Consider the following 20011-nt stretch of genomic DNA (forward strand, 5'->3'; position numbering starts at 1 on the left):
CCTCCTCCTCCGCATCTGTGAGGACCATTATTTGTTGTGGCCCCCCTCCAGTCTTCGCCCTCTCCCATGCATTTTGTGCTCTCTCCTCCTAGAAGGGGAGAAAGTACAGACATGTGAGTGACGGTGAAGTGGCCAACCAGTGAATGCATTGCTTTGGGTGAGGCTGACCGTGAAAGAGGTGCATCAGGGGGTGAGTATGAGACAGAGACATCACATTGGATTAGGATTGGGTGAGTGGTAGCGGTGGGGTCACAAATGGGGAGGTGAGAAAGTGCTCAGGAAGTGCAGGTAAGTTGAGGATGAGTCTTAAGTGGGTGTGAGGAGTGATGTGATGGAGTAGTTGTGGCAGTGCAGACTGAGTTCGGGGAGTGATGCGCACCACAGAATGCAGGAGAATCAGTAAGTGATCTCACTTTTGCTGACCTAGTTAGGTCATTGAAACGCTTCCTGCACTGGACCCAGTTACGGGATATGTTGCTCCTGCTGGTGACCTCCTGTGCCACCTCAAGCCAGGCCTTCTTGGTGGCAGAAGCAGGGCACTTCCTCCTATTGACCGGGTAAAACAGTTCCCTTCTCCTCCTCACCCTGGCCAGTAGCACCTGAAGTGAGGCATCATTAAATCTTGGAGCAGCCTTGCCCCTGTGCTGCTCCATTGCGTCTCTGCTCTAGCAAAAGCCAAAGGAGCAATGGCCTTCAAATAGACGCTCCAGCTGACAGCCTGTCACGCGAGTGCGCAGTCCGCCCACTGCGCAGCTTTTGGACGGCAAACCCAGAAGCCACGTTAAGGGCCAACAATTAACTTGCCATCGTGTGAGGAAGGTTGAGATTTTATTACTCAGGTTTGCCGCGCGCCCATTGACACCCCCCACCCCGCCCCGCTGCCATCCCGCCACCGTTTGAAAATCAAGCCCAATGTAACTGAATGAAAAGACTGGGTTAACGTTTTGTCCTCCGAGCGGCGGGGGGCGCTAGTGCTCGGAGTAAGCGAGAGTTTCTTCCTGCCGCGCCGCCCGCTCCTTTTCCCGGGAGTGCTGGATTGTGGGACTGGTTACTTGTGGCGGAGGCGGAGAGTTAGTTGTTTTGCTGCCGGGGAACCGCAGCTTTAACGGTCGGAAATGGGCAGAGAATCCAGGTACAAATAAACATGCGCTTTACGGCGGGTACGGGAGGTGGTTGGTGCAGGGAAGCGCCGTCTGAGAGGCGCTACATCGACGGTAGCGTTGAAAAATAATACGCGGTGGGGGGGCACCTAGTCGGACTAGGCCGCGCAACCCGGGACCCATCAGTCATCCAGCCGGCACGCAGCACTTGGTGCAGCGATTCATCACTCCTTGTACTTTATTAAATGTTTCCCCACAGCCTTCTCCAGTAAACTTAAACATTAAAACTTCCTTAGATGCTGTATTTCATTTTAATTTTGGGGCATTGCATTCAAAATGCATTTGTGTGAATGGAGGCGTTAGTACTGTCCTGACATGTTGGTATCCAGGAGGGATGTGTGTAAATGTACTACCTGGTGTGGTACTGATCAGCATAGACCTAGGCAGCCCCAGATACGATTCTTGGTGTGTGTTGAGCAAGCTAATCTTAGCCAGGGCAGTGGGGAATGACAATTGAACTTGGTTTTGCTGAGTTAGTGAGGATGAAAATCAGGCCAAGCTTCCTGTACCTGCTAAAACGTGCATGTGTGTAGGCAGTGACCTATTAATGTAGCTCACTCGAAAATAAACGCGGCTGTGTATTTGTTTAAATAGTTTGTAATCAGACTGACTTCTAATTCCCCTTTTTAGATTGCCTTGATATCTTTACTTGGCATGATTTTTGGCAAAGGTGATGTATGCATAACCTTAAAAGTCTGCATACTAAAATAAAAGGATTTGTTTAATTGGAGACAAGTTAACAGAAATGTACATAGAAAGTGGAGAATACAAAAATAGGTGGCTATCTTCCCTCATTTGTACAGTACTTAACATTGGGTGATTTAATATCTATCTGTTGTCAGAGCTAGAAAGACCCATCACAAGTATGGATGGTTAATTCCATGCACTTTATTCTGCCCAAGTCAAAAAGTACTTAAACAACATACTTTGATTCTGCATTGGCCAAAGGTGAGTCTCACTGGCTGGGTATGTTCCCCTTAGTCCACTTTCCTTTCCCCACCCCACACCCCTATCTTTCTTTGGGGCTTCCTTCTCCTCCCTCGCCTTGAAGCCCCCAGTGTTGCCAGATCATAGGAATCTGCAGGTCAGTAAAACCTCACATTGCACTTCCAGTTCTCCATACTCCAGGAGACCCCCTCCTATAGTGTTCCAAAGCCCCAGTACCAAGTTTCCACCCACTCACCATTGGTTCCAATACTCTAGTTCTGACGCAAGGTCATCGACCTGAAACGTTAACCGTGTTTCTTTCTCCACAGATGCTGCCTGTCCTGAGTATATCTAGCTTTTTCTGTTTTTACTCCAATACTCCTCCCCATTGCTCCCAAACACTACTATCCACGTGCTGGTGCTGCTAGCCCCCAGGACGTTGCTCATCTGCTCTAGTGATCTCAAACTGCTGGAGCTGCCTCCCCCACTGTTGCCAAACTCTGGTGCATGTTATTGTTGAAGTTATTACATTTAAAAAAAGTCATTCTCAGGATGTCGGTGTCACTGTCAAGGCTGGATAAGGCAAGATATAGCAAGTTAATGTGTGGCTGGAGAAATGGTGCGGGAGGGAAGGCTTCAGATTCCTGGGGCAGTGGGACCCATTCTGGGGCAAGAGGGAACTGTGCAAGGTGGACAGGTTGCACCTGAACAGGGCTGGGACCAATGACCTTGCGGAGAGGTTAACTGGTGCTGGGGGGGAGGGGTTAAACTAATTCAGCAGGGGGAGGAGAACCAGGATGAACCATCAGAGAGGAGAATCAAGGTGCGTAGAGGACTGGGAGAGACTAACAGCATTAGAATACAGAGTAGTCCAGAAAGAGGAGGGATCAAGACAGGAGAAATGAAAAGCAGACCAAGACGGGTTTGGAGAGAACATAAGAAAAAGGAGCAGGAGTAGGCCAATCGGCCCCTCGAACCTGCTCCGCCATTCAATAAGATCGTGGCTGATCTGATCCTAACCTCAAATCTAAATTCATGTCCAATTTCCTGCCCGCTCCCCGATAAGAGCACGTGCGTAAATGCAGGGAACGTGACAAATAAGGTTGGTGAGCTCCAGGCACAAGTTGCCACATGGGGTTATGATCTCGTGGCAGGAATGGGGACTAAACTTTCCTGGCTGCAATGTATTCAGGAGAAATAGGGAAGGGAAAAAAGGAGGAGGAGGGAGGGGGGGGGGGGGGTTGGATGGCATTATTAATCTAATATACTGTTACAGCCCAGAAAGGGATAATGTGCTTGAGGGTTCAAAGTCAATCAATTTGATTCGAGTTGAGCAGAAGAGGAGTTGTTACGCTGCTGGGTGTTTACTGTAGACCACCAAATAGTGGGAAGGAGATGGAGGAGCAAATCTGCAAGTAAATTTTCAGAAAGATGTAAAAACAATAGAGTAGTAATAATGGAGGACTTCAAATATCCTAATATAGATGGGGGAAAACAGTTTAAAGGGCAAGGAAGGAATGAGTTCTTGAAATGTGTACGGAAGAACTTTCTTTATCAGTATGTTTCCAGCCGAATGAGGAAGAAAGCAGTGCTGGATCTAGTTCTGGAGAATGAATTTGGTGGTGGGGTCACTTGGAAGAACATGGGTTAATAATAAATGACAGCCAACATGGATTTGGTAAAGGCAAATCATATCTGACAAACTTGATTGAGTTCTTCAATGATATAATGGCGAGATTTGATGATGTGTATATGAACTTTCAAAAGATGTTTGATAAAGTGCCGCATAATAGACTTGTTAGCAAAATTGAAGCCTATGGGATTGAAGGGGCAGTGGCAGCGAGGATGCAAAATTGGCTAAGAAGCAGAGAGTAGAGGTGAACAGTTTTTATCAGACTGGAGTGCTATTCCCCATGGAGCCGGTATTAGGGCCACAGCTCTTTTTGATGTATATTAATAACCTGGACTTGGGTATAGGAGGCAAAATTTCAAAGTTTGCAGATGACACAAAACTTGGAAATGTAGTTAAGTGAGGAAGATAGTAGCAGACTTCAGGAGGACATAGACAGACTGGTGAAATTGGCAGACACAAGGCAGATGAAATGTAATGCACAGAAGTGTGAAGTGTTGCATTTTGGAAGGAAGAATGAGGAGAAGCAATATAAACTAAATGGTACAATTTTAAATGTACAGAGAGGCCTGGCAATACACATACACAAATCATTGAAGGTGGCAGGACAAGTTGATAAGGCTGTTTTTAAAACAAAAAGCATACGGGATCCTGGGGTTTCTAAATAGAGACAGAGTACAAATCCAAAGTTATGCTAAACCTTTATAAATCATTGGCACCAGACTATAGGAAGAAAGTGAAGAGGGTGCAGAAGAGATTTACTTGAATGGTACCATGGATGAGGGACTTCAGTTATGTGGAAAGACTGGAGAAGCTGGGATTGTTCTCAGAGCAGAGAAGGTTGAAAGAGAATCTAATAGAGGTGTTCAAAATTATGAAGGTTTTTGATAGAGTAGAAAGGGTGAAACAGTTTCTGTTGGCAGGTGGGTCGACAACCAGATTGAAGATAATTGGCAAAAGAGCCAGGGGGAAATTAGAACATTTTTTATGCAGTGAGTTATGATCTAGAATGCACTGCCTGAAAGGGTGGTGGAAGCAGATTCAGTAATAACTTTCAAAAGGGAATTGGATATATACTTGAAAAGGAAACATTTGCAGGGCTATGGGGAAAGAGCATGGGAGTGGGAATAATTGGATAGCTCATTCAAAGAGAGTAGGTATGATGTTCCAAGTGGCCTCCTTCTGTGCTGTAAGATTCTATGATTCTATTTATTGCCTATCCCTAGTTGCACTGAGAAGGTGGTGGTGGGCCTTCTTGAACTGTTGCAGTTGTAGAGGTTTGATGCAACTGAGTGGCTTTCTAAACCACTTCAGAGCCCAGTTATGAGTCAACCACGTTGTTGTGGAACTGGAGTCACATTTAGGATGGGAAGTTTACTTCCCTAAAGCACGTTAGTGAACTGTTGTGTTTTTATGATAATCCGACGGCTATATGATCACTTTTACTGATACCTGTTTTTTGTTTTGAGATTTTTTTTTAACTGAATTCAAATTCTCAAATTGCTGTGGTGGGATTTGAACTAACGTTCTCTGGATTATTAATCCAGTAAGATAACCAATACACTACCGTACCTATACATTTGGAGTTGTTGGGAAAAGAGCAGAAGGTTGAGAGTTTCAGTTGAGAAATGTTTCTGGAAGTGGCATTCTTTCTGGATCGTGATGCAAGATGGACCGAAGTGCCATATATCCATATATATCTTGCAAAAGCTAAGGTTAATACAAGTTTTATCATTTCTCTAGGCATTACCGGAAGCGATCTGCATCCCGAGGCCGTTCTGGAAGTCGCTCCAGGAGTCGTTCACCTGCTGAGAAGCGGTCCAAACTTGGGGAGATTAGAGGTCGTTCGCGCAGCAGGGACCGTGATCGGAGACGGGATCGGTCTCGTAGCAGGGATAGGAGAAGGTCAAGATCACGGGAGAGAAAACGGCTCAGGTGAGGATGTTAATGCTTTGTAAAATGAGTTAAGTGTTGCTGTTTGTTTATTGCGGTGGGGATAATCGCCACAATCATGGTAGCAGGCCTCAAAACTAATGTTGTTTGGACGTCTTAGAGCTTGTCACAAATATATTTTAGAGTTGAGGAGCTAGTGGTGACTAGATGAGAACAGCTGGGTATCAAATCAATTCTAGACATTGTAGAAACCAGAATAGTAGGAAAATTGAGATTAATTTGATCACAACACAATATTTGGTGATGAAACTGGATGTATCCTGTTGGTGGATGATTAATCCATTAAACAGCTTACTCTGGTTTGGATATACTTGTGTTATTTACTTAGCCATTTATTCCTTTAAATTGCCACAAATCCTTATTCACTGGATTTTTTTCCATTGCCTATTTCAGTTGTCCTTTTAGATTTTTTTTAGTGAAAAGAATTTAATCTGAATATGTACCCTTTACTCCATTACAGAAGTTAAATGAAGTTGTACAGTAATTATTGTGACTTTTTGAGCAGTAGCAACTTTGATATTTTCAGTAGTATTATGTGTGTTAGTATTATTTATGACAAAGATATCTAAATTATGAGACCTACTTATTAAATGTCTCTCTTCTATATCCTTAATCTAATTTGGCATGGCTAAATAGGTGGGATAATTGCTATGTAAGTTGTTGTTTGGCTTTTCAGCATTTAACCAACTTGCTTATAGCAGCATTTGATTTCTACACTATACTGGAACTCCCTTCCTAACAGCACTGTGGGAGAACCTTCACCACACGGACTGCAGCGGTCCAAGAAGGCGGATCACCACCACCTTCTCAAGGGCAATTAGGGATGGGCAATAAATGCTGGCCTTGCCAGCGACGCCCACATCCCACAAATAAAAAAAACACTATATAAATCCACCTGATGTGAAAGAATGATTTATTCTGTACAATTGTGGATTGCCGCACTGATTTAATTTAATTCATTGATACTTAGATCAGAGGAGATGATCAGTGATGATGAAACTATAAATATGCATGTCCAATATAGTTACTGCTAATTCTATTAACTATTAAATTTGTTGCTGGTTACCATCTTTTAGTGCATTGAATGTTAACCATTTAAGGACAAGTGAAAGGAATTTTGATACGGCAGAAATATCTTTTAGTGCCTTAGTTTGCTTTAATCATAATTAACGGTTGGGATAAATGTAGAAAATAAATTTTACAGATATGGTTGAAAGCATTGGCATATTTTTAAAAATATAGAAAGATATGCAATGGGCTATTGAAGTGTCCAGTTTTATTGAAAACATTACAGTTTTACCTACCCAATGACTCTTTGTAATCTATACAATCTCTCTGCTAATGCTGGAAATTTTGGATTAGTTTTGTTTGTACCAGAATGGTGGCTCACATTTCTAGAAGAAAAATTCCTCAGAACAGCGGCCTCCATTGAGAATACAATGAATATTCCAGTGAATGTTCTGCTTGATTGTGACATGGACTGCTGATTAATTTGAGGGGTAGCAGAGTGCTTTGATCAGCTCTCTGTCCCTATATCAGCATAAGATGTGCCGGAACATTCATTATACTCGGTAAATGTTGATGACAATATTGAAATGTCATAGTTTGCATGAATATAGGTTTTTACCATGCATTAATGTGCACTCTCTCAGCCAAGGATTACATGGACTCCTTAAACCTGTCTAGTAGTATAGAATGTACCAGATCTGTGTTCCCCATCCATGATTCACCTATTGTAGAACACTACAGATTTAAATTTATGGTGATTAAAATAACATCTGATGCACATGAGCCTTTGTTTGATGGTATTTAATGCATCATTCTTCCTTTTCTGCAATAAATTAATTTTTGGATCAATGTATCTGATGTTCCATCCCTGATTAAGAAGTTTTTGGGCAACTAAGCCAATGCCAATATTACCCTGAAGCTGGCTGCTACCAGTGCAGTGCCTGGTGATTGTCCCTCTGTTTCTTTTTGTTGTTCAGGTGCTGTGGAAGGTCCTGCTGTATGAATAGGGGGATTCCACGGCTTTCGGAACCAAGAAAATAGAGCAGAACTCCTCCTTAAAGCAGTTGTGCAATATAAATATGTGGTTATTGTCCCTAATCTGCAGAGCAAATAGCAGCAGTCTTAAGGGGCAGCAGCAGTAGCACCGAGCCACTGGGGAAGCCATGCTTCTGATAACATTTTAACCCATTTTATATATTCCAGTGCAAGATGTGAAGCTGAATATAACTTAGTTTTGACTGTGTGTTTTTTCCACTTTCTTTCCAATTGTTTATTTAATTTTATCTTACACAGAATACCACAGAGATGCAGAATGTCAGTGGTCATATCAAAGTGAGTAGATAGCAATTTAAACTTAACTTTAACCTAACTTTAGGTGTTAGCCTTGGATCAGTGGTAGCCCTCTCGCCTCTGAGTCAGAAGGTTGTGGGTTCAATCCCCACTCTAGAGACTTGAGCACATAAAGTTGACTGAAACTTCAGCACGGTACTAAGGCAGTGCTGCATTGTTGGAGGTGCTTTCTTTCAGAAGAGACATTAAACCGAAGCCTTGTCTGTCCCCTCAGATGGACATAAAAGATCCCATGGCAATTTTGAAAGAAGAGCAGGGGAGTTTGTCTCTGTGTCCCAGCCAACATCTATCCCTCAACCAACACCACCAAAAATAGATAATCTGGTCATTTATCTCATTGCTGTTTGTGGGACCTTACTAAGTGCAAATTGGTAGCTGCATTTGCCTACTTTACAACAGTGAATACACTTCAAAAGTACTTTGTTGAAGCGCTTTGGGACGTCCTAAGATCGTAAAAGGCACTATATAAATGCAAGTTCTTTCTTCTCTCTGCCATCCAGGATATATTTTGTTTATAACTTAAATTTAGGTTTTTGTTTCTCTTAAAATAACTTTTTAAATGCAATACAATATTGAAAATGTATGGTGATTAAAGTGTCTCCACAGCAAGGTCCTGTTTGTTGTTTGAGGAAGACAGAAAAAGTTACCTGTAAGCAGATTTGCATTTGATAGGAGTAGTTAATGCAGTACTAAGTTGAAATTCATTTGGGAAATATGTATGCCTGTATACAATTAGATTTGACTATACAAGACCAATTTAAATAGTTTGGAATTTTCAGATTCCCACAAAGTTGTAACTGTATTGGACAATAAGCTAATTAAATGAACTCTGTCAAGATGATTGTTTGGCTCTTGTTTTCCCAGTCCTTAAAATTTAAACACTTCCATCTTGTAGACGATCCAGGAGTCGAGAGAGGAGGAGATCTCGCAGTCGAGAAAAACGACGATCAGTAAGCAGGGGTAGAAGTCGTAGGTCACACTCTCAACCACGCTCTCGAAGCCGCAGTAAGAGCAAGGAGAGAAGGTATTGGATCACAAGATAATGGATATTATTTAACAGTTCAGAATATCGAATGAAGTAATTAAATCGCCAAAGTTCTTTAATTGAAATTGCAAGTGCAGTTAGGTGAAAAACCCATGTGGAAGAGAGCTTATATGCCTCTAGTTGAAATGAGCCTCCTCTGTTACTCAAAAGGGATGAGCTTTCAGTAATCGTTAGCTGGAATCAATTGGTAATTCAATAACCTGACTATTTGGAGAACTTAAAAGTGTTAATTGTGTATTTTTAATAACTGGTTGAGTTTGAACTTCTTTTATTGTTCTGCTTGTCAGTTTTAAACTTGTGCTGATGACATCATGATTGTGCTGGCCAGGTAAAGTTACAATGGGAGCCTATTATTACCAACAGTGCAATTGATCATTCTTTCTGCATTCTCCATACATGACAGGGGTTTGTCCCTCATTCTGTTGATTCTGGAGAATCATGTACCTGATGCATATCATGCCCTTCCATCAGGTTGCTTACTGCGATTCTAGCACTAATAGCCCTGTATCTCCTTTACTAATAAGAATTCGTTCAGTCCATTTCCAAAACCAGCCATGGCTTTGCATTTCATTACTCCCACTGGTAATCTGTTCCACAATTCCACCATCCTATTACTTAAAAAAAAATGCTTTTCTTTTCATTTGGCACCCTTAACCGTAAACTTTGTTCCCTGTACCAGTGAAAATATTAAGATCTGTATCAAGTCCCCACTTTATAGAGTAAAGTCTCAGGGTGGACAATCTTTCCTCGTAACTCAGCGCTCCCAGTTCAATTTTTGTAGCCCCCTTCTGGACTCACTGCAATAATTTATGTCTACTGTAATATGGAGGTCAAAAGTAAACTGCATTTTTCCAGCCTCAACATAAGTAGATACAGCTCCTTTGACTTATAAGTCACAAACCTAGCTATGCATCCTGTTATTTTATTTGCTTCGTGACTGGCTGCGTGAAAAATGTTTCCTCATCTCCTCTGGCTCTATTGCCAATCACCTTAAATCTCTGTCCTCTGGTTACTGACCTTTCTGCCACTGGAAACATTTTCTCATTTACTCTATCAAAACTGTTCCTGATTTTGAGTACCCCGATCAAATCTCCCCTTAACCTTCTCTGTTCTAAGGAGAACAACCCCAGCTTTTCCAGTCTCTCCACATAACTGAAGTCCCTCATCCGTGGTACCATTCTAGTAAATCTCTTCCGCCCCCTCTCTAAAGCCTCGACATCCTTCCTAAAGTGGTGTGCCCAGAATTGAACACAATACTCCAGCTGAGGCCTAACCAGCATTTTATAAAGTTTTAGCGTAACTTCCTTGCTTTCGTACTCTGCCTCTATTAATAAAACCCATGATCCCATATGCTTTTTTAACAGTCATCTCAACTTGTCCTGCCACCTTCAAAGATTTGTGTACGTGCACCCACCGGGTCTCTCTGTTCCTGCACCCCGTTTAAAATTGTACCATTTAGTTTATATTTCCTCTCCTCATTCTTCCTACTAAAATGCATCATTTCGCACTTCTCTGCATTAAATTTCACCTCCCGTGTGTCTACCCATTTCACTAGTCTGTCTACATCCTCCTGAAATCTGTTACTATCCTCCACATTGTTTACTACATTTCCTAGTTCCGTGTCATCTGCAAACTTTCAAATTGTCCCCTCTATACCCAAATCCAGGTCATTAATGTGTATCAAAAAGAGCAGTGGTCCTAATACTGACTCCTTGGAAGCACCACTGTGTACTTCCCTCCAGTCTGAAAAACAACAGTTCACCACTAGTCTCTGCTTTCTGTTCCCTAGCCAATTTTGGATTCACTCTGCCACTGTCCCTTTAATCCCATGGGCTTTAATTTTACTAACAAGTTTACCATGTACTTTATCAAATGCCTTTTGAAAGTCCTTATACACAACGTCAACTATAATACTCTCATCAACCCTCTCTGTTACTTCATCAAAGAACTCAATCAAGTTAGTCAAACATGATTTTCCATTAACAAATCTGAGTTGACTTTCATTTATTAACCCATACGTTTCCAAGTGCCAATTAATTTTGTCCCGGATTATTGTCTCTAAAAGTTTCTCCACCACCGATGTTAGGCTGACTGGCCTTAATTGCCGGGTTTATCCCTTTCCCATTTTTTGAATAGAGTTGTAACATTTGCAATCCTCCAGTCCTCCGGCACCATCCCCATATCTAAGGAGGATTGGAAGATTATAGTCAGAGCCTCCACAATTTCCATCCTTACTTCCCTCAGTAACCTAGGATGCATCCCATCTGGACCAGGTGACTTTTCTACTTTGAGTACTGCCAATCTTTTAAGTACCTCTTTATCTATTTTTATCCTGATTGAGCAGTAGTTCACAACCTCACCAGTTGGGTATAGGAGAACAATATTTTCCAGCAAGTTGAGCTATCTTTTCCTCCTCACAATAATTACTCAATATATGGCAAGTCGTCTAAGAGACAATCTAGTTGGTCTTGAATATCCAATTACAGTTGGGGTAGTAATGGGGCATTATAATTGGCCTGAACATTTCTGATTGATTGTAGTGGAGGGGGTGGAAATCAGCCAAGATTCTTCTTCCTGCAAACTATTCTGAAAGTGGTTTGGTGAAAACATAATCAAGCTTAGCTGTGATGACCCCACAGCCAACTAGCCCACTAATAGTAAATTTCTGGGCTTACACATGAAGGGTCTCCTGAAAAATCAGTTGCCACAGTGGGTTAGACATTGGCTTATCACCTCTGGAACCTGAGTTTGAATCTAGCTTTAGCTGATGGGATAAAATCTCGTCCATTGGCTGTATATAGATCGGGTTTGGGCAGTCTTAATCTAGTTCTTGCTAGACATGGGTCCACACTGCAAAACTACCCCTAGGTGACACTAAATTGGCAATCAGTCACATCATGGCTGTTGTGAGCAATGTTACAGTGCAGTTGCGGTTCTAAGGTTCCAGCTGATGCACGTGGTTAGAGCACGGCTACATGGCTGTCCAGTGTAATAGCCCAGGCAGCTGTTCTATTGTGTTTGTATTTCTTGCTAGCTTCTCTTTTTTGAATTTCTTCGATCCAGAGATTTAAGAAGGTTGTTTTTAATCCCACAGCCTCGTTGTTGGCTGGATCTGTTTTCAGGAGTTTGAGTTATGTGCAAATTAAGGAACATTAATTTAGACTTTATATGTGACCCAGATCCTCTATGGTATGCTACTATGTACCCTACAAAAGCAAACAGCTTCTGGAATAAAGGGAGCTTTGCTCTTCATTCAAATGCTATGTTTGACTTGGGACCGCTTGGTGCTGGTGTTTGTTGCCTGAAATGATAGTTTGTTAAATCGAGTATAAAAATCCACAGAGAAAATAGAATGGCCATTAGATGAAGGAGTTATTGAGCTGCCAGTGCCTATGGAAATTTCTGACTCGTGGTCGAAATTGTTCAGTCTAAGGATGGTCATTTCAGACCAATCCCCAGGGCATCTAGAACTTGTTATGTTTTGTGCATTTTTCAGATCAAAATCTAAAGACCGGGTAGAAGTCACTAATGAGGCTGTCAAAGAGAAGAAAAAGGAGGAGAAAGATGACGACAAAGATGTCAGTGTAAGTAAAAGATAGAAAGAAAGAACTTGCATTTATATAGCGTCTTTCACAACCTCAGGATGTTCCAAAGCACTTTATAGACAATGACATACTTATGGAATGTAGTCACTGTTATAATGTAGAGAAACTCACACAACGAGACACAAGTTGATTCGTACAACGAGACGTGCCAGACCCACCCCTGATCTCCATCCAGAATGCCGCCCGATTGGTTGAGCTGACCACGATGACAGTTCCCAACTCCACACAATGTTGCTGGTGTTTCCATGATGCTACATTCTGGTGTTTTCAGCCGTGTTGCACACCATTTTAGCAAGTAACCAAAGAAATAAAGCACACAAACAATGATAAATCACTTACACAGTCTGATTTTTGTCTTGTGGACGAGACGTTAAACCAAGGCCCCATCTGCTCTCTCAGGTGGACATAAAAGATCCCTTGGTACTATTTTGAAGAAGAGCAGGGGAGCTCTCCCTGGTGTCTTGGCCAATATTTATCCCTTAACCATCATCACTAAAACAGATTATCTGATCATTATCACATTGCTGTTTGGGGGACCTTGCTGTGTGCAAATTGGCTGCCGCATTTTCTAAGTTACAACAGTGACTACACTTCAAAAGTAATTCGTTGGCGGTAAAGTGCTTTGGGACATCCTGAGGTCGTGAAAGGTGCTATATAGATGCAAGTCTGTTTCCTTTTTTTTCTTTTTCTTTCAGTAGCATTTTACCAACAAACGCACAAAAAGGTTAAAGTGCACTTGCATACGCCGAGCAAATGTGAATCTTGACATCACACGTCCAATGGTGACATCCATTACTTATTTTTATTTTCATAATCAAAAATGCAATTATCCTCATGTGGCTACTGTTAACTTATTGGACAGTACTGCATTAACAGAAAAAAGGCTAATGACTACTGTGACAAGTTTTTCTGTCCTAGTAAATTTAATGAAATGGAACTTTTAAAATCTCTTGATTTCAAATAGAATTTTGAACAGAGCAAATTGGAGGAGGAAATGAGAAAACGGAAAGAACGAGTTGAAAAATGGAGGGAAGAACAACGCAAAAAGGTCGTGGAAAATATTGGTGAAATAAAGAGAGAACTTGAAGAGATGAAACAGGGCAAAAAATGGAGCCTTGAGGATGATGAAGGTAAAATTCTTAATAGGTTGTTTGTGATCTTCACATACAATGAATTACTTTGAATTGCAGTGACTGTTACGTAGGCCAAAATGGCAACAATTTTATGCGCAGCAAGATTCCACAAACAGTAAAGAGGTGAATGATGAATTAATCTAGTTTTGATAATGGTGTTTGAGGAAGGATATTGACTGTTTTGGTGTTGTTGGCTGAGGGACACATATTGGCCAGAACACTGGGAGAGCTTCCCTACTCTTCTTCGACTAGTGCCAGAGAATCTTTTATGTCTACCTGAGCTGATAGATGGGACCTTGATTGAACATCTCATCAGGAAAACGGTACCTCCCACAGAGCAGCAGTTTCTCAGTACTGCATTGATTGTGTAACCAGGTGTCTGAAGTGAAGCTTGAACCCATGACGTTCTGACTCTGGTTAGACTGCTATCACTAAGCCAAGGCTGACACTGTGAAGTCTATTGAGTGATATAGGAACAGGAGTAGGCCATTCAGCCCCTTGTGCCTGCTCCGCCATTTGATAAGATCATGGCTGATCTGTGATCTAACTCCACCCGCTTTTGGCCCATATCCCTTAATTGTTGCCACAAAGCTATCTATCTCAGATTTAAATTTAGCAATTGAGCTAGTATCAATTGCTGATTGCGGAAGAGAGTTCCAAACTTCTACCACCCTTTGTGTGTAGAAATGTTTTCTAATCTCGCTCCTGAAAGGTCTGGCTCTAATTTTTAGACTGTGCCCCCTACTCCTAGAATCCCCAACCAGCAGAAATAGTTTCTCTTTCTCCACCCTATCCGTTCCCCTTAATATCTTATAAACTTCGATCAGATCACCCCATAACCTTCGAAAACTCCAGAGAATACAACCCCAATTTGTGTAATCTCTCCTCTCCTCATAACTTAACCCTTGAAGTCCGGGTATCATTCTAGTAAACCTACGCTGCACTCCCTCCAAGGCCAATATGTCCTTCCGAAGGTGCGGTGCACAGAACTGCTCACCGTACTCCAGGTGCGGTCCAACCAGGGTTTTGTATGGCTGCAGCATAACTTCTGCCCCCTTGTACTCCAGTCCTCTAGATATAAAGGCCAGCATTCCATTAGCCTTATTGATTATTTTCAATATGAAACAGATATGATGGACAAAAGAAAAGTTTTAGATAACTTAGTTACCTTAAAGGAAGACAGTGCCACGGCCTGATGGGATGCATCCTAGGATCCTGAGAGAGATGAGGGTAGGAATTACAGGGGCCTTAGAAATTATATTTCAGGATTCTGTTGTGATTCTATTTTAGAGTCTTTAATTAAGGATGAAATTGCCATGTATCTAGATAGAAAATAGTTAGATGTAGCCAGCACAGATTTCAAAAGGGGCAGTTGTGCTTGACAAACCTCATACAATTCTTTAAGAAGGTAGCAGGCATGGTAGATGGGGAAAATGCAGTAGATGTTGCATACATGGACTTTAGGAAACCCATTTGCAAGGTACAAGATGGGATACTACTAGAGAAGACTAAGGGGTATGGAATTAGGGGAAAGATAGCAAACTGGATTAAAAATTGTTTAGAAGGGAGAAAACAGAGAGTAGGAATTCAGGACAGTTTTTCCAGAGTGGTTGGTAGTGGTGTCCCACGGAATTCTGTTCTGGGGCTACTTCTATTCACTGCACATATCAATGATTTTGAGTATAGGACCGGAGGGAGTGATGTTGAAATTTGCAAATTACACCAAAATAGGAGGTGGAGTTAATTCTTTGGAAGATTAAAGGAAGTCACAAGGGGATATTGATCAAGATGGAGGAATGAACTAAAAAGTACCAGATAGAATTCAATATCAGAAAATGTCAGGTAAAGAAAGCATAACAGCAGGAATTATACTCCGAATGGAAGTAGGCTCGGTGCTGTAGAAGAGCAGAGGGAGTTGGGGGGTTTTGGTTCTCGTGACATTAAAGACAGCAACCCGGGTTGATAAAACCTAAGATTCCAATAGCTTTTTAAAAAAAAAGTCTCATCAGGTATAGAATATAAAAGCCAATACGTAACAATAAGCCTATATTAAACCTTAATAAGATTTCAGTTGGCATAGCATGTTGGGGAGGGTTCCACACTATAGCAAGGACATTGGCCACCTCTGGATGCAGATTTATGAGGATGCGGCCTGGTGTGATAAAATACAAAGTAGATAAACTTGAAAAATTGTGACTTTTTGTTAGAACAACGTAGATTACGGGGCTGTATGATCGAAGTGTTTAAAATTATGAAAGGTTGGGTAGGGTCAATAGAAGCAGACTATTTCCAGTAGGTGAGGGTCGAGAGCAAGACCCCATAGATACAAGATTAAATGTGTCTAGCTCAGGGTTGACGTTGTGCCAGAAGATCAGGTTACTTCAGTCCTCGTTGTAATGTCATAATTTACAAAGTATTTTGGGGTACTTGTACTTGGAATGAAGGCAGTGCTACTCTAATCCACAGCAACTATTTGGTTTGGTGTTAGAGAATATTGAATCAGAGGCCATTGCACTTGTTCTGTAACTTTTGCAACTAGGTATGATGCTCTGGGTATAATTTTGAATTCAAAGTCATAATAACAACCTCCAAAAAGCACCCTATCATGTACCACTGCAAATTTTCCACTTCCTACACTTTTCCTAGGCATTTGAAATTGCCGACTTGTGTTGAATTGTAGGTAGCATAATTCTGTGAACTAACATGAAGAATAAGTTTCACGGAGAATGCCCCAAACGCTTTTCACTCAGGACTTTTGCAACCAAAGGTGAAAGGAAACTTTCATTCTGTTGGTCTGGGCTGGATTTGAATCCAGATACCAGAGATGAAAGAACAGTGTATTAACCTACTACACTGTCTAATTCCCATGGCTTTAACTTAACTCTGACATCCCAGATGAGGTTTATTCTTGGCAGTTTAATGCTGTGTAACACTTCAATAACTGATTTATGCATTGACTGTGTATGTGACTTAAGTGTCAGATTTCACCTTTATTTGAACAGATGATGAAGATGAGATCATAGAGGGTGAAAAGAAAGAAGAAGGAGATGATGACAATGAAGAATTGGATCCATTAGATGCTTATATGGAAGATATAAAGGAGGAAGTGAAGAAATTTAACATGGGAAGTGTGAAAGGAGGAAGTGAAAAGGTATGGTTATTTTTACAGAAAGTATCTCCCTCTCCTCAAAGGGAATGCTTTGCTTTAGCGTTACTAACTACTCAGCAACTAGCAGATGCTTTCCCAGATCCTTGTCAGCTGAAAATGCTTGCTTTTTAAATAAATCTTGAATTTGCCTGTAACTGCTGGCGTCTGTTTTGTTGATTCTTAGCTAGAACTCCAGGTGAAGTGGAAACTTGGTTCCACCTCTTATGTGGGGAGCCAAAAGCAGCTTATTCACCTTTCTGCACATTTCCATTTTTAGTTGAATATGGGCAGATATTGGATAGTAGTCCAGAATAATGGCTGGTGCAGACAGCATGACTCTCCTGAGAATGGGGGGAGAGAAGCTCCAGGATGATAAATTGTATTTGTCAGACAAGATAGGGAAAAGCCAGTAATATAATTTTTTATTCTTAAGTGTTAGTGGCATTTTCATTCCATGTAATAACTGCAGTGGAGATAAAAATGCTATAATGGAGTGCAATAATCTCCATCATGAGATGCTTTTCAAACTACAGTGGAACCTTGATTATCTGCACTTAGTTAACTGCAAAAGTTTTTGTGGGAGTCAGAAGGCCAGCCAGGGTTTGCTTTTGCTTTAACCGCTTAAAATGCAATAGAGCACGATGAATTGATTTTTGTAGTGAATCTTTAATCCAGGTAGTTAAGCAGTTATCTAGAGGTCCAGTACCTGATAGAATTTACCAACCATGCAGCTCTGATGTTTATTAGTGGAAATTAGTGGTCATAGTTTCAGGTCCAGGAGCCCAGCAGGAGTCAGACTGCCAGCACTTCTGTTTTGAAAGAATATCTCATTTTTAAATTGGAAAAAACTCGATTGGGTAATCTATGGGGACCAATCGGAACTTTAAAAACTCATTGCTTTAGACTACGTAAAGAAACATTCTCAATTCTCCACGTGGAGTCCATTCCACTGTATACCAATGTAATACATTGAATGTTATACCATTATCCTAGTGGTATGTCATTTGTGAGGAAAAAAATCACATTAGTGTTTTATGTTCATAAAAAGATTGAGTTAGTTAAATGAATGATGCTGTCTTTGTTATAAGCAGCCCCTGCTGCAGTTTTCTTGGGCTGTATTTGCGTCCAGAAATCGTAATTATACACTGTTTTGTTTTGGTGCCAGAAATCAGGTGCAACTGTTATGAAAGTCATGACTGTGGTGACTACCAAAAAGCCATATTCTGAAATGGAGAAAAAGAAAGGAGAGTTGATGGAGAATGACCAGGATGCCATGGAGGTAATGAGGAAGAATGCTAGAAAGATTTCAGATTTTTTGTATTTACAACTTGAAATTCTTTTTTCATAATTGTCCTATTTTTAAGATAAATTCAAACTCCTCTTCTGGGTTGTGTTCACAAATTTGTTTATTTTTGTCTTTTTTTAAACTGAGCAGTATTCCTCAGAGGAGGAGGAAGTTGACCTTCAGACTGCACTTACAGGGTATCAGACTAAACAGAGGAAGCTACTGGAACCTGTGGATCATGGGAAAATAGAATATGAAGCCTATCGAAAGAATTTTTACGTTGAAGTTCCTGAACTCGCTAAAATGACTGCAGAAGGTTAGTATTTACAATCCAAACAGGTGGCACTGCAGCTGAGATGTGTATCGCTGCCATGTTTTCTTTTGTGATTCTCTAGAATACAATCATGAACAGTGGTCAGTTCCTTGGGGATCGGAGTTAGCTGCAGCAGAACACCCACATACTTATATTACATATTTACATAGGCAGTTTCCATTATATATGTGGACTAAGGAATTTATAATAGAAATTTTTGACTGCGTATAACTTCAAAATGGATACCGAATTATGTCTGCATTACCCTGGTCCAATTATCCCGTTCCCTTAATTTCTACTTCACCTGATGACTACAGTGTTCTTGATTTCCCATGTGCAACGCTACAGGAGATCGACTAGCAAGGTTCACAAACAGCGGTACCATCTGTTTTGGTGGTGGTGGTTGAGGATAAATGTTGGCCAAGACAAACTCCGCTGCTTCTCTTTGAGCAGATGTGACCTCGGCGTAATGTTTCAAAGACATGACTCAAAAATTGTCTCTCAGAAAGTAAGCTCAATAGCGACAGGTGGTGCACGCCATATGCAAGACATTTAATATATTACTAGAAGATCTTCTATGGTGTTGCTCACAATGAGTTGGAGGGTAAGTTGTTTTGCTGTCCCTGTGATAATATAAACAGGCCACCTGCAGCAATGAGGAAGATAAGTGGGGAAAAAAGCCTCTTTAAAATTACTGAAGTTTTTTTAAAAAAAGACTCTTAGTTTGCTACGGCACTTAGAGTTAATGTGTATATTTACGCAAGGGTAAGGCTAACTTAGATGTTAGGCAGTTCTTTTTGCTGAGGATAGTAGACGTACGGAACAAGTTGCTGCCTCATGAGGTGAGTGCTGACTCTCTACATACCTTCAAAAGAGAGCTGGGCCATTTCCTGGCTGGGGTGAAGATCACGTCTTATAAAAGATAGGTGAAATACAAGATGATCTAAGCGTGATCAACATTGTCTCCTAAATTAGTTTTGATTGCATAAGAGAGCAGGAGGAATGTTCCAGATTTTTTTCCCCTAATCAGGCATGCGTTTTTACCTGGCCTTTTGCCTCTCCCAGGATATTACAAGGCTGCTGGTGGTACGGGGTATCTAATCATGAAGCTTCAGGACTGTATGGGGCAGGCTTGATGAATCAGATGGCTTTTTCTTGCCTGTCATTTTCGTCTGTTTGTAATACTATGTATTTGCCTAGTATAATCACTTCTAAGTGCTTGTAAAGGCTTCATTGCTGGCCCAGCCAGCACGAGGATCTGATGGTTAGAAGGAAGCTTCTGAGGGTAGGAGGGTTGTATGTAAGTGTGGATGATGGGTGGGGGATCAAGAGGTCAGAAAGGGAGGGAGAGGTCATAGGTTGCAGATTTCAAGTGGGAGATGCAAATGCCAAGGCAGTAGGCTCAAGACACGATCATAACTAACAAAGATATGAAACTAGCAGTGTGGAAAATG

General features: G+C 41.3%; 1 protein-coding gene across 2 annotated transcripts in view; it reads left to right on the plus strand.

The window, feature by feature from the left end:
• The first annotated feature begins 1020 nt into the window (after window positions 1-1020).
• ddx46 (DEAD (Asp-Glu-Ala-Asp) box polypeptide 46) overlaps window positions 1021-20011 on the plus strand; it is a 73149-nt gene continuing 54158 nt past the window's right edge. The window contains exons 1-9 of one of the 2 annotated variants that reach the window (XM_067996207.1): window positions 1021-1132; window positions 5461-5652; window positions 7972-8010; window positions 8924-9052; window positions 12570-12657; window positions 13643-13808; window positions 16814-16962; window positions 18125-18238; window positions 18395-18560. In XM_067996207.1, the coding sequence (XP_067852308.1) occupies window positions 1116-1132; window positions 5461-5652; window positions 7972-8010; window positions 8924-9052; window positions 12570-12657; window positions 13643-13808; window positions 16814-16962; window positions 18125-18238; window positions 18395-18560 (1060 nt within the window). In that variant the 5' untranslated portion in view covers window positions 1021-1115. The remainder of the gene's footprint in view (window positions 1133-5460; window positions 5653-7971; window positions 8011-8923; window positions 9053-12569; window positions 12658-13642; window positions 13809-16813; window positions 16963-18124; window positions 18239-18394; window positions 18561-20011) is intronic. The other variant, XM_067996208.1, reaches the window with a different exon arrangement.

The sequence above is a fragment of the Heptranchias perlo genome, chromosome 14 (genome assembly GCF_035084215.1).
Source record: "Heptranchias perlo isolate sHepPer1 chromosome 14, sHepPer1.hap1, whole genome shotgun sequence".
NCBI lineage: Eukaryota > Metazoa > Chordata > Chondrichthyes > Hexanchiformes > Hexanchidae > Heptranchias > Heptranchias perlo.